At 34.3% G+C, this 15,696-nt stretch overlaps 1 protein-coding gene across 2 annotated transcripts in view; it reads right to left on the reverse strand.

Moving 5' to 3' along the window:
- LOC111139307 (mitogen-activated protein kinase kinase kinase kinase 5) overlaps nucleotides 1-15,696 on the reverse strand; it is a 106,932-nt gene that overhangs the window by 40,738 nt on the left and 50,498 nt on the right. For both annotated transcript variants that reach the window (XM_022491576.1, XM_022491566.1), the window contains exons 6-12: nucleotides 14,166-14,213; nucleotides 14,029-14,071; nucleotides 12,906-12,978; nucleotides 8,610-8,741; nucleotides 6,467-6,529; nucleotides 4,134-4,215; nucleotides 3,094-3,210 (exon numbers count right to left, since the gene is read on the reverse strand). In XM_022491576.1, the coding sequence (XP_022347284.1) occupies nucleotides 3,094-3,210; nucleotides 4,134-4,215; nucleotides 6,467-6,529; nucleotides 8,610-8,741; nucleotides 12,906-12,978; nucleotides 14,029-14,071; nucleotides 14,166-14,213 (558 nt within the window). The remainder of the gene's footprint in view (nucleotides 1-3,093; nucleotides 3,211-4,133; nucleotides 4,216-6,466; nucleotides 6,530-8,609; nucleotides 8,742-12,905; nucleotides 12,979-14,028; nucleotides 14,072-14,165; nucleotides 14,214-15,696) is intronic.

Here is a 15,696-nt window from a genome sequence, read left to right on the forward strand (position 1 = left end):
AAATCAAAACCTAGCAGTAATCTTTATTCATCCTCTACCCTCATGTCTTCATCCAATCCTCAACTCTCACAAAGAATTCCTGAATTAGTCCACTTTTCTTCATTCTTGCTCTACATTCCTAGTCTAAAACACCACCCATCTCCATCCTGGATGACCTCAGCAGCCTCTTAAAAGATTTTCAGAAATGGAATCACCATTCTGAGGTCATAGAGATCTTTTAAAAATGCACATACAGTTATGTCACTCCCTTACCCTTAAATGGTTTCTACCACTTTTAGATAAAGCCCCGAATTTTTAACATGGCTTGAAACGGCCAGTGTTTAGCTCCATAATTTCGCCTCCCACCATTCTTCTTCCTTATTTTCTACACAAATCAGACTAACCTTTCTGTAGCTCCTCAAGTATGTAGCCTTCGTTTTTTTTTTTTTTTAAAGATTTTATTTATTTGACAGAGAGAGATCACAAGTAGGCAAAGAGGCAAGCAGAGAGAGAGAGAGAGAGAGAGAGAGAGAGAGATTGAGAGAGAGGAGGAAGCAGGCTCCCCGCAGAGCAGAGAGCCCGATGCGGAACTCAATCCCAGAACCCTGAGATCATGACCTGAGTGGAAGGCAGAGGCTTACTTAACCCACTGAGCCACCCAGGCACCCCAGTAGCCTTCGTTTTTATCACCAGGCTTTCAAACATGCTATTATTCCCTCTGCTCAGAACAATTCTGCCTGTTCTCTTCCTCTAATTCCGATTTCTCCTTCAGCTTTCAACTTACGTATCACTTCTACAGCAAGTCCTTTCCTGTCCCTAAAATATGCCTCCACGGCACACTGTATTTCCCATTCCATAACTGTTACCACACTTATAAATTGTTTGTTGGCATTTCTGAGTTTCCTTTAAGATTGTACCGTAAGTTCTTCGAAGGCAGGGATAGGGTGAATCTCATACACCATAGTGTTCCCAACTACCTGGCACAGGGATTTCAAAAACTGAAAAGTACGGTTTTATCATTAAACAGAAATGGAGAACCCAGGAAGTAGAGTGGATCTGGGAAGCCCAGCAAAATAATGTGGGGAATAAAAAGAGTGTCTGGTTATTTATATAACAAATGAAAGAAATTAAGGAATCAAGTAATACCAATACCACATTTAAGCTGCAACAATTTTAATAATTTTTTAAGTTTTAAGGGATTAATATCTTAATTATTACAAATCTGCAAATGATGGTTAACATAAAAAAAAATCTATGAATGGCCAGCTTATTCAATATTTTCAACTAAAAGTTCATTTAACACTCAACAAAATATTCATCAGTTACCCAATGAGGGTAAGACTATACTATACACTAGGCAATAATTAATTTTTAAAGATTAATTTTCAAATATTATTTAATTGACTATTTCTATTAAATACATATATAGAAATAGTGTCATATTAATTGAATGGTAGGCTTGATCTTGGGCAAATTACTTCTATTCTTTCTCCTTTATTCCCTCATTTATAAAATGTGGGCAGTAATAGAATCTGTTGCAAAGGACTGTTCTGAGTATTAGAAGAATTAATGTGAAAATTATCTGGTCTAATACTTGGCACACAATGACTACCCAAAGAGTGTTAGTAGTTATCATGATACTTACATGGTATAATTTAAAATTTAAGAACATAAAGCAGAACATTTACTTCAATAAATAATAATAAAATGTTTGGTTCTACAGTCTTGCCAGAGTGAAGGTAGAGATATAAAAGGAAATAAAGGCATAAAGAGATATGAGATAAATTCAGAGAAACAGAGAAATAAAAAGAAATCCTAAAAGGAGAGGAAGAAACCCTGGTGAAAAAAACACAGCTCTGTTTTTAAAGTTGTTGTTGTTGTTTTTAAGATTTTATTTATTTATTTGACAGAGAGAGAGAGATCACAAGTAGGCAGAGAGGCAGGCAGAGGGGTGTGGGGGGGAAGGAGGCTCTCTGCTGAGCAGAGAGCCCAGATGTGGGGCTTGATCCCAGGACCCTGAGATCTTGACCCATGACCTGAGCCAAGGGCAGAGGCTTAACCCACTGAACCACCCAGGTGCCCCCACAGCTGTGTGTGTTTTTTTTTTTTTTAAGATTTTATTTATTTATTTGTCAGAGAGAGAGAGAGAGTGAGCACAGGCAGACAGAGTGGCAGGCAGAGGCAGAGGGAGAAGCAGGCTCCCCAAAGAACAAGGAGCCCGATGTGGGACTCGATCCCAGGATGCTGGGATCATGACCTGAGCTGAAGGCAGCTGCTCAACCAACTGAGCCACCCAGGCGTCCCCCCCACAGCTGTGTTTTATACAAGCTTAAATAGGTACCTGCCAATGGGCAGGAAGTCCCACATTCCTGACTTACAAGTTTTCTTGTTAAATAGAATATATTCAAAAAGGTTTTACAATATTTTCGGAGAAAGAAAACACAGGACTAGCACTAAATGTAATAATAGAAAACATAACAGTCTTCAACAAGTATTGGAAAGGATAAAATTTCTATGGGAACCTCAACCTAATTTTTAAAAATCATTTGTATTCTGTTAATAACCTATATAACAGAGAAACTTAAAAAATGACCAATTGAATTTCTAGAGAGCCTCTTTTGTGAAAAGTCGTATGTGCATGTGCTCTGGCTAACTTTTTGTTCTTTTGGTCCAAAGCACTGTTCCTAAAACCTTTTATTTCCTCCTACAGATGTCCTTTATATCAGGGAGAGATCAGACTCTCACCAGAATCTGAGGTCTAAGGAGAAGGGAAAGCAGTTCTGGATTTCTGGGAGAGGAAAAAGACCTGATTATAATATTGGAAACCTCTTAATAACCTTTGGCAAATCAACTAGGAAAATAAAATGATATAAGTAGTTTTAATTAGACTAGTAATCCTCGTTCTTTCCAGAAAAAGTGTCAACCAGTTATGTTATTTTGCAAATTTTTTTTAAAGTATTAACTGGTAATTATATGCAGGATAAGTTTAGTTTACATTGCTAATTAATCTTGGTGGCTAAATCTGTTATATAACTAAAAGAGTAAATTAGAAAATAAACTCTCAGACCATATCAAACATGTATTTTCAGATATCAGACTGCAAACACTCTTTACCTCAAAGTCATCGTCATCTCCCTCAGTGTAATGTGCATGGTTGTCTGGATTATTCACTTTGTCCAACAGCTCGACTGCTAGGGCCCTAGAGAGACCTGGCTGCCCTACAAACGTATGCTAAGCCAAAACAAAACAAAACAGAGTTTCATGAGAATGCTTTTATATCACTGTTTATAGAAAATGTTATTTGTAATTTTTCATTCAGTAACTATCAGAGACAAGCATATGGGAGCCTACTAATACAAATAAATTAGAGAACGTATTGGTAAAAACATTAATCAGAGAAACCATAATTGTATATTATCAACCTAAAGCACCCTTGTGGAGTAAGTTTATAACATGAATAATTTTTCTAAGTAAAGTTATCTAATCTACATTAGGTTGCAAAAGTACAACCTTGGCTATAACAACTAGACATTACTCATGTCACTATGGTGATATATATGCAAATGAATACTGAGATACACTCCCCATCACAGTAAGAAAAAAGCATGTGTATTCCAAATTTGCAAACAGTTAATTCAGTAACGTTGTATAAATGTTCAAAGATACATAATTCAATTTTGACATTTAAATAGTTTCCTTAAACAGCTGTAATCATTGACTTTTTCTAATATAAAAGTATTTTACAAATACACACAGAGCATTCTCTAAATTTACATAAAAAACCAAGGAAGATGACAGCAACATTTTAAAGAGTTTTTTTTTAAGGCAGGGGTTGGCAAACTAAAGCCAATGGGCAAAATCTGGGGCACTGACTTTTTTTGTAAATCAAGTGTTGAGTATTAAAGCCAAACCCATTCGAGTATACTATCTATGGTTGCTTTTGTGCTTCAATGGCAAAATTTAGAAGTTGCAACAGAGACTGTGACCCCAAAGCCTAAAACATTTACTATCTAACTTTTCTCAGAAAGGTTGCTATACCTGCAGTAAGAGATCACTAAATTTTTATATTAAAAATCCTAAATACTTTTATTCAAGTGATATGCCTACTTACTGCATGACTACAGAAAATTTTCCTATAATTTAAATTGACTTACAGTCAGAAGTCTTTCAGCGGTTGGTCTTTTTTTGGGGTTTTTGGTTAGTGCTATTTTGACAAAATTATGGAATGTTGATGACCTTCAAACAAAAAAAGACATGTACAAAAATATTTCACTAATATTAGTTTTTTGGTATTACTAAATAAAACTAATTTATAAGAAGTTTGGAAGTCTGAAACACATGATTTTTCTCTTAGGCCTCTTAGCTCTATATAAGACAAAAAAACAAAACCCAAAGCACAGTATATTCCTTGAAAACAGGTATCAGGTTCCTCTATAAGTAAAATGAAATCAGTTAGCAAAACAGTAACACATAACCTCTAAAAAATACACAAAAAATTAGAAATGGGCAGCTATGTCATTTATAATCTTGTATTCTAGGTGTCACTTAGGAATCAAAATGGCATTTTCTCATTGGTTAAATTTATCTAATATATAAATGTTTTCCTATACCAAAAGAATGGCATGGAGATGTGGGGGTAATGTAAAAGATTATCTAAACCCTTATAGGGTCACTGAATTTCTTAGGAATGAAAGCAACCACGCACGTAGCAGTTCTCTTGTCAAGAAATCAAACCACTGCATTATATTTGGTGACTTGTGGTAGGAATAACAGAGTCAGAGAGTACCCTGAGACTGGCAAAGGTACTCCAAAGGCAGCGACTGTTCTGGAATCTGACTGAATTCGGCTGTGAGAGCTAGTAGTCATTTATTCCTGAATGAATATCCAGTCATAACTGCCATAAAGTCCTCCAGTTCCAGTTGCTTAGGAGCATAGGGTAAAAAGGATTAGGAAGAAACCCTTATCACCACAAAAGCATACAGCTACAGTAGGATATAAACTCCTTTATTTCCAGTGGAATTTTCCCTTTGTTCCTGGCATCATCCCCAGAATGGCCTGGATTCTAAGTAATACTTTATGTACATAGACGGGCCAGTAAAACACAAAACAGTAGTTTAGAACCTCTTTTGGGGACAGGCCTCTTAGAATCTGAAACAGGATATGGACTGTCTTCCTAGAAGAATGAATATACACACAGAATTTGGGGAGCCCATGGGCCTCTCCTAATAAGAGATCCATTAAATCTAGATGAAGAATTCTGAATTTAGGAACTTGGAAACTTTTATTTGCATGGTCTCTTTTATTACATGCATGGGAAAAACATTACCAGAAAATAATTTTCAATTTTTATCATCCAATTAAAGATGTCTTAATGGACTTTAAGAAGAGGCAAACAGAGAAAGTCAATTATCATATGGTTTCACTCACTTGTGGAGCATTAGGAGTAACAAGGAGGACATTAGGAGAAGGAAAGGAAAAGTGAACTGGGGTTAATTGGAGGGGGAGATGAAGCATGAGAGACTGTGGACTCTGGAGAAACAAACTGAGGATTTTGGAGGGGAGGGTGGTGGGGGGATGGGCGAGCCTGGTGGTGGGTATTACGGAGGGCATGAATTACATGGAGCACTGGGTGTGGTACATAAACAATGAATCTTGGAACACTGAAAAAATAAAATTAAATTAAAAAAAAGGCAAACTGCTTTACTAGTAAGAGAAAGAAGAAATTAGGAAAATAAATTAGAAAATAAATAATAATGTTTTTGAATATTAGGTAAGGAAGGCAGAAAAAGTCAACAGTGATAAATGTCATGGTACTTGGGAAACCTTTTCATATTACCTTCCATAAAAGTCAACATGTCATTCATTAACAGAAGTAATAGGATCCAAGGCAAAGATATGAATCTCCAAAATTTTATTTTTTAATTTTTTATTTTTTTGTAAAGATTTTATTTATTTGACAGAGAGAGACAGGAAAAGAGGGAACACAAGCAGGGGGAGTGAGAGAGGGAGAAGCAGACTTCCTGCCGAGCAGGGAGCCAGATGCGGGGCTCCATCCCAGGACGTTGGGATCGTGACCTGAACTGAAAGCAGATCCTTAATGACTGAGCCACCCAAGCACCCCGAATCTCCAAAATTTTAATCTATTCATCTCCAATGGTTTCCTCACCACACTTCTTAACGAAGCTTCTAAAAAACTAAGAAAAATGATTAGAGTTTTACCAGAGATGATCATAAAAATCTTTTGCATTGACACGGTGATATGGATTTGTTCCTATTTCTTATTACTCTAAGTTTCTAAGGAACTGGAATTATCAAGAAAATAAACCTATATCCTTGCCACAGCTCTGCAAGTAAATTAGATACATAACAGGAAAACTGTTTAATAGCTCTAGGCTTCAGTTTCATTGTCTATAAGATAAGGGAACTGAACGAGTCTCCTTTTCATCTGTAAAATTCTATAAATCTATCTATACATTCATTAACTTACCATTTTGTTTTGTCCTTTAGTTTTGGAGGCTGAAAATTACTTTTTGACATTAAGAAGAGGGCCCTGGAATAAAATTTTCAGTTAAAGAGCAATACTGAAATACTTTTATCACTTCATCTAATAATCAGAATGAATATTCTGTAATGCATTTATACAAATTATTAAATATGTAGGCACTGATGAAAACTGGTATGGAATATGGAAATTAAATTTTTTAAAAAAGATATATTTTTTTAAAGTTTACCAATAATGTGGTTTTTAATATGTATGTATGTATGTATGTATGTAATCTCTATACCCAACACAGGGCTTTAATTTATAACCCTGAGATGCAGAGTCACATACTCTACCAACTGACCCAGCCAGGAACCCCTGGAAATCAAATTTTTTATATTTCAGATATCTTATAGAAAATTTCTCCTAGGTATAGAGAGGATATTTAAATTTCAAACAAGCTCTTATTCACAAGGTAAAGCTACCAAATGTTAGAGAAGGGTTTTTTTTACAATACTGTTAACATATATAACTAGCATTGTATCTTATGCACAAGTATATATAATTATGTATCATTCTGTAACACAGAGATGATATATTACTCTAACATTAGGTTGTATGCTTAATGGAAGATTTGTCTCTATAATTATTTTGGGTATACAGGCAAATTATATGTACTTCCTAGTCTTTTCCCCTCTTTCAGATAATAATTTTCCACATTTTCTCATTATGAATGATGTAGAAGTCAATATGCAAGAGGACTTTCTCTATGAATTCACCTTGACTCATTTTCTAGGGCTGTGGGGGCAGAAGGATGGAAGATTTAAGAAGGAAATTCTAAAATGCTCTATTTCAATATTTTCTACAAAACCCTTTACAGGTTTCTAAGCAAACTCTTTAGTCCTTTTTAAAATATCAAAGATATTTTATTTTTTTTTAAATGAAATGATTCCTATATAAAGATTATATTACTACTACCCTGAGACATTATTTCAAATCCTCTGCTCTTTAGTTTTTATTTAACCAATTATTATAATTACGTTAGGTAATTTTACATTGCTTTTTCACTAATAATCAATTTTTCATGTTGCTTTGGTTTATACATATGTAATAGTTGCCACTAACAGCTAAAAGAATTTGCTTAACAATTCACCAACTAAAAAAAAAATTTTTTTAAACCGCATAATTTACTAGCTATTGGACATTTAGGTTTTTCTCCCTTATTAACCCAAAATAGGTAATTCTTAGCTTTTCCTTTTCTTGGATTATCTCCTAAGTATAATTTTCCAAGTAGCAGAATCAATGAAACATTTGTATTGCCCATAACAACAATATCGAGTTATTTTCCTGAAGGTCTCTACTTAATGGCATTCCAGCTGAAAGTAGGTATCTTTTACCTTGTGTATCTTTACTTATGAGGTCAAATAGTTTTTCAAGTTTCTTTGTATCTTTTGCATCATAAACAATCTATCTTTTGCCCATAGAGTCACTAAATGAATTCTTTATGTAATATATACTAATCTACTATCCATCATGCTAGAAGAACACTTTCCCCACTCCGTTTTCATTTCAATTTTATACTATATAACAGTTCAAATTTTAGCACAATTTATAATTTCCTTCAAAGTACTAAAAATCCTTTCAAACGCTCTCAAATATTTTTTCTGAGAGACAATATGTCCTATAATGTAAATACTAATAATGCTAAGCAAAGCTACCTCTTCATTATCCCTTGACAGAAGAAAAGTAAACAAAATAAAAAAAGAATAGAAAAAAAATCTCATCTGCATCCTCCATCATTTGGTTATAATTTAGCTTAGAACAGAAAAAGAAACAGGTTCAATTGATGGAAGAATGAATGTAAAGACTTAAAAAAGCTTTTTGAATGATAACTGCCATGTTCTAGTATGATTGTTAAAGATTTGTTTTACGGAAAATCTTCAAATAGTACTGACAATTCATCCCATGCTGCTTTAGAACAGCAATAAAAGAGAGCAAATGTTAGGTGCAATTATTACCCCTAGGTCCCTTACAACACCTTTACTATTTTGACATATTTGAAAATGAGCTGGGAACACCCAGGTTATCAATATTTCATTCTCCTCGAAGATTTTATTAATAACTATATAATTGTAGATAGTAAGAACACCTCATTGGATGGAGATCAAACATAGGTGGCTGGAGTTCTCCAAGTTCAATCGCTGTTATTCCCACGGCCCAGATATCACAGAGCTGGTTGTAGCCACCATTCTTTTCTACTGCTGCAACTTCTGGGGCCATCCTAGAGGGAATCAGTGAATATAACATCTTTAGTTTTTAAAAGTGATAGGAAATCTGCTATTTTTTGTTAGATTCACTGAACTATAGGGAAAGAGGCTGACAGATGTTTACTAGGAAAGACTTAGTAAAGAAAGTATATATATAGGTATACGCTTTTAAAATTCAGTATTTAAAAATCTTGGGATCTTCTCTGAAGACTCGTGCTCTGAGGAAAACTTGTGTTGGTCTTTAGTTTCTGTTTTGTGAATCTTGTCATATAATATGGGAAAAGAATACCTAAATCTCTATGATGGTCAGAAATGTTCCCAAAGGAGGTGAGAATGAATCAGCAGGGAGCTAGGGCAGGGTGAAGAGCCTCAACATTTTAGTCAGAGGAAACAAGTGCAAATGCAGGGAGACAGAGAGCATGGAACACCTGGAAAGATGATAGGACAGTGCTATTCAATGTATGATCTACAGCCCTACATGGAGCCATAAACTGCTTGTTATGAGTTTATGTTAAGTACAGAAATTGAGAGTATTAACTTTTTTTTTTTTTAAGATTTTTTATTTATTTATTTGACAGAGAGATCACAAGCAGGCAGAGGCAGGCAGAGAGAGAGGAGGAAGCAGGCTCCCTGCTGAGCAGAGAGCCCGACGCGGGGCTCGATCCCAGGACCCTGAGATCACGACCAGAGCCGAAGGCAGCGGCTTAACCCACCGAGCCACCCAGGCGCCCCGAGAGTATTAACTTTTGTCCAAATAACATGATCATTTTTTAGTAATTAATTTCTAACTTATTTTAAAAAAATTTCAGTCTATCATGAGCAGGGAATTTTAGAAAATTGGTTGTTCACCACAGCTAGTTTGAGAGGGTCTCAAAAGTATTTGCAAAATGAACCTCAGAGGTAGGAGCTAGATAATGAATGGCCTACTGATTATATAAGGAAGCTTAGACTTTATTGTGAAAACAGGGTAATTCTGGGGGGTAAACTTGATCTAAAACTCATGGCAATGTGAAGGACATGAGAGGAGATAAAAACAGAGTCAGATGAATGAGTTCGAAGCCTATTTAAAAAATACAAGGGAAAAAAGATAAAGGGCTTTCCAAATGCAGGGACACAGGGGACTGAATGAAACGGGTTGACAGAAGAGATTGATTTGAGTATGAAATGCTTGTGGGTATTGGAGTAGAGCTATTATCAAATAACTGTGAATGTATCTAAGATAGAACTTAGTAGCTGAGTTTTAGTTATTGTTTGGGATTCAGTGATATATATAATGATGGCATTTGAAGTTATAAAGTATAAATATTAAGGAGAAATACTCTTTTTTTTACTGTTTACTATTTTAAAACTAATTTATGTTAAATATCCACAAGGTAGAAGTTGCTTTTATTTTTTATTTATTTTTTAAAAGAGTGTATTTATTTATTTGAGAGAGAGAGCATGAGTAGGGAGAGAAGCAGAGGGAGAGGGAGAAGCAGACTTTCTGCCAGCAGGGGGCCCAATGTAGGGCATGATCCCAGGACCTTGAGCTCATGACCTTAGTTGAAGGCAGACACTTAATTGACTGAACCATCCAGGCACCCCTGGAGGTTCCCTCTACATGTATTTAGATTACAAAAAGTTACATAGAACAATGTCTCTCAACTTAAAGGGAGTTAGGGATATAAAATACATACACTAAAAATGTTAATATGTAGATGTACCTGCTGTATGAAGTACTATGTACATAAGAATGGATATAGAAGTAAAGAGAAGAAAATAATGACTACTGTGGAACAAAATGACAAAATGCAAGTTTCATAGAAGTTGAGCTGGAACCTCAAGAAAGCATATGGGTTTCAGCTCTTCTGCCCACCAGAATCAGTAGTGGTAGATAAGTGTAGCACCAAGTCGACCAGGAGTGTTGCACTTCCTGGCACAGTGGGAAGCCAAGCTATGATTGCTCAGTCTACCATGTGTGAAGAAAGGCACAGTATGCACCACTTTTAAGACAGGGCAGGACTTAAGATAAACAGAGCAGACGGATATACTAGGGGGGGTAATAACACCTAATATAATCAGGGTACAAAAATTTTGACTAGAGAAGAATGTTCACAGGGGAGGACAATCACAGAAAGAGACTGAGGAAGGAAATTGGCATAATCTAACTTTGCTATGTTTTCTTTCAATTTTCACTTAAGTGATATTTAGTGGGCCTTTATTTTTCCTGTTGTACAATTGATATGTGTTGACAAAGAGAATTTAGACTATATGGAAGAAAACAAGTCAAACATTATCCCACTCAAAGACAGCCACTCTTTCATTTATTTACATCCATAAGTTTTACTCACACATGTATCTTCTATAACATGGCACTATGCTACTTTTAATCTTACATGTTATTTTTAATCTTGCTTTTTTGAATAATAATATATCATGAGCCTATCCACTGACCACTTACCTTTTACAACAGGATTTTTAATACCAGCAATTTATTCCATAGATCTGAATAAACATACATAATTTCCTTAACTAATTCTTCTTACACGTGCATACCTTCCCTCAGTTTTTCATTATTAAAGTACAGTGATAAAGTTCTTCATATAATAATCTTGTGTCTCTCTGATAAATTACTACAAGCAGAATTCAGACTAAAAATCATAAACACTGTTAAAGGTTTCTGAAAAACATTATTGCCAAATTATCCTTCAAAATTGTTCTGACAATTTCCACTTTCACTGTCAAATATTTAGTGACAGTGATAGGCATTACCTGTGATTCCAAATATTTTCCAATTCAGTGGAAAAAAATGGTGTTGTTTGATTAATTTACATTTTTGGTCATCATTAGGGGAGACAATTTTCGTACTTCATATGTATTATTTTAATAACTCTGCTTCTAATGAAATACATCCTACTGATTTATTAAGAACTTAAATATTAAAGATATTAAAACCTATTTAGTCATTTAAAAAAATTTTTTTGATTTATTTATTTGTGAGAAAGAGCACAAGCAGGGGGATGGGAGGGGTCAGAGGGAGAGAGAGAAGCAGACTTCCTACTGAGCTGGGAGTGAGACGTGGGGCTTGATCCCCGGACCCTGGGATCATGATCTGAGCCAAAGGCAGAGACTTAACCAACTGAGCCAGCCAGGTGCCCCTATTTTGTCATATTTTAGTGGATATTTCCTGATTTGTTATTTGCCTTCCACTTTTGTTCAACCTAGTGTTCAACTTTAAATTTTCATGTAGTTAAATCTATCAATTTTTCCCTTTAATGTTTTGTTTTTATGACAAGAAAGCTTTACTCAATTCTTTTTTTTTTTTAAGATTTTATTTATTTTATTTTAGAGAAAGAGAGTGAGGGAGCAGGAAAAGGGGCAGAGGGAGAGGGAGAGAATCTGAAGCAAATTCTGTGCTAAGGGGCTCACTCTCACAACCCTGAAATCATGACCTGAGCTGAAACCAGGAGTTGGATGCTTAACTGATTAAGCCACACAGGCACCCTGGCTTACTCAACTTTTAAAGGAGACAGTCACTGATAGTTCATTTGGTTTCACTTTTATATTTAACTATTTCCATATACAATTTATTCTGGCATTAGGTAAGAGGTATGGAGCGACTTTAAATTTCTTTCCAAATAGTAAGTTACCCAAACACTGCATATTTAAAAATCCAACCTTTCATACAAACTTTAACTGTCACCTTTTATAATGTTCACTAAATTATTTTATATATTAAGGCTTATTACTAGCTTTTGTATTATATTTCAATTATCTATCTTCATTGATGAAAGCAGTGTTTTAGAAAGATCATTTTGTCAGTACTTGGTAAGATGCATGAATTTTAAACAACCAGAAAGTGAAGTCCTGGATTAAAAGAGAATCAATACCAAAAGCAGGCTAATAAAATGATAAGAGATTATAAATAAGAGTCTTTTTTTAAAAAAAAATCTCATAGCTATGAGTCCTCTTAATATAAAACTCCAGGGACAAGAGGAATTATTAGCACTTTAACACAGGGAAAGCTGGACAATAAAAATGGGTATCAAAGTTCCCTAACCCAATCACAAGTATGACAATATCAAGGAGCATGCAAATTTCCAGACTTTAAACTATCAATTGTATCACTAAGTATCTATGCTGATCACCAACTCTGAAGAAATGAAAATGCACAAAATCTAATCATAATAATATCTTACCAGTAGGGAGTGCCAATGAAAGATTTTCTCTTTGCAATGGTGGCTGTTATTTTTGCAGCCACACCAAAGTCAGCTAGGAAAAAGATTGAATAAAAATTTTAGTTCTTTCAATAAAGTTACCCACATTTCTAAATTTCACCCTTAGGCATGGCATTACTGTAAGAAAATGGCATTAATTTTACCCTTAGGCATGGCAGTAGTAATGCTAAGGAAATGTATATAAATTGAGTACCTAAATATTTTCTTGCTTGGTTTACAACATTCATTAAAGGAAAATCATTTTTTGGCACTTTACCAGAATGAAACATACTTTATAAAGAACCAAGTTAATAAAAAATTAATGATAAACACATTGAAGTTAATTAGGGAAAAAAGATAAAAAAATAAACCACCCACCTAGATGCCTTTTACTTTAACACAACTAGGGTAGTATTTTGGTGCTAGTAAAGAAAGTATTTTTTTTTCTCTATACTTTTTAAATCGTTGTTACACATGACTGTAAAAAACTAAATATACATATAGTTCATTTTTATCATTTAACACCTCAGGGAATCAACTATTATTCTCCTTAACTATTAATGTTGATGACTGAATAATGTTCCATAAGTGGATTTATTATAGTTTAACAGTTTTTTTTTTTGAAAGATTTTTATAATTTACTTATAAGAAAGAGACACAAAGAGAGACAGAGGGAGAGAGAGCCAGCAAGCACACGGAGGAACAGAGGGAGATGGACAAGGAGGCTCCATGCTGAGTGCCAGACCCTTTGTGGGGCTCCTTCCCAGGACCCTGAGATCATGACCTGAGCCGAAATCAAGAGTCAGATGCTTAACTGACTGAGCCACCCAGGTCCCCCTAGTTTAAGTTTTTTCTATTGCTAGCCCTACATTTGTACTTTTTTCTGTTACAATGTATAATTAATAATTAATAATTCTATGAATATAGATTTTTTTCTTTAGGATTAACTTCCTTAACAGTCTTAGGAATATAATTACTGGCTCAAACATGAATATTACTGAGGTTCTTAATATGAATATTAAACTTGTACAATGTTAATTCTCATTTAAAATTCATTTTATTCAATCTTTTTGGGAAAAAATTTGAGGAACTTGAAGTAACATACCTAATTTTACATCACCATGATCTGTCAATAAAATATTTGCACCCTAAAACAAAAATATAAATATAAATACTATTGAATTAGCATCATAAAACTCCTTCCAATAAAATTATTAATTTAAGCATATTAAATGAACTTACTTTGATATCTCTATGCATTTTGCCCTTAGTATGCAAATAGGCAAGACCCTGAAGTTAAAAAAAAAGTATGCATTAGCAAAAAAGCAAACTTAACACCTACATTTATTAGTAAATCTTTTTACTTTTTACTAATAATGTTTATTGTATTTCAAATTCATTTTCTGATAAAAATCAGAAATATTTTACTGCAATACCATCACCACAATCAAGATAATGAACATATCCATTACTCCCAAAAGTCCCTCTTATATACAAATGCTGGTCTGTTTTCTATCATTACAGATTTAAATTTTCTATAGTTTTATGTAAACTGAATTATATAGTATTTTCTTTTTTGTCTCATCCCTTTCATTCACAATAATTAGTTTGAGATTCCTCATTAATGTGTATATCAATAGTTCATTCGTCTTTGAGTAGTATTCCTTTGTACAGATATATCAGAATTTGTTTACACATCCACCTGTGGATAGACATTTGGATTGTTTACAGTTTTTGGCTTTTATAAATAAAGTTGCCATTAAGGTTCATATACAAGTATTGATATGATTTGCACCCCCCTCAGGTAAATATCTAGCAGTGTAATGGCTGAATTCTATGGTGGTAATAAATTTAAACTTTTAGGTAACTGCCAAACTGTTTTCCAAAGCAGCTGTACCACTTTATATTGAAACCAGCAATGTATGAGAATTTCAGTGATCCATATCCTCATTAACCTTCTTACAGTCAGTCTTTTTAATTTTAACCATTCTTCGGTGAAGTGTCTGGTTTTTGTTTTTTGTTTGTTTTTGAAGCTCCAAGTGACTTTATTAAGCACGATTCACAAGTTGGGCAGCATCCCATCTATCAAGCAGAGGAGAGCTCCAAGGAGTCTTACAAAATTTCTAGGAAATAGGGTGGGACAAGAAGTTATTAACAAGAGAAAAACTGTTTCAGGCACGGTCACCTTCCCTTACAGGGGATGGAGAGGGCCCATGTGATAGATTCCTCACTGATGCTGGTCAGGAATTTCCCAATCAGCATCAGAGAAGTGTCTGTTCAAATCTTTTGTCCACTTGTCTATTGAGCTCTTGTTTTTATTATTACTGACTTTTGACTTATTTACGTCCTCTGGATACAATTGTATTCTTGATCAGATATACACTTTACAAATATCTTCTAATCTGCAGTTTCTGTCGTCATTCTCTTAACAGTGTCTCTAGAAGAATGGAAGTTTTCAATTTTAAGAGTCTAATTTACCAAGATTTTCTTTTATGGATCATGCTTTCCGTGTTATGCCTGAAAATGCTTTGCTGAATTCAAGACCACAAAATTTTCTCGTTTCCTTCTAGCAGTTCTAGTTTTAGGTTTTAACATTTAGATCTATGATTACTTTTAGGTTTTTACATATGATATGAAGTACAGAAGTTCATTTGTTGGCATATGGATGTCCAATTATTCCAATACCATTTATTGAAAAGTCTATACTTTCTTCAATGATTTGTCTTTTCAACTTTGTTAAAAATCAGCGGTCCATATATGTGTAGATTTAATT

This window comes from Enhydra lutris, unplaced genomic scaffold (genome assembly GCF_002288905.1).
Source record: "Enhydra lutris kenyoni isolate GAN:26980312 unplaced genomic scaffold, ASM228890v2 scaffoldscaffold4, whole genome shotgun sequence".
NCBI lineage: Eukaryota > Metazoa > Chordata > Mammalia > Carnivora > Mustelidae > Enhydra > Enhydra lutris.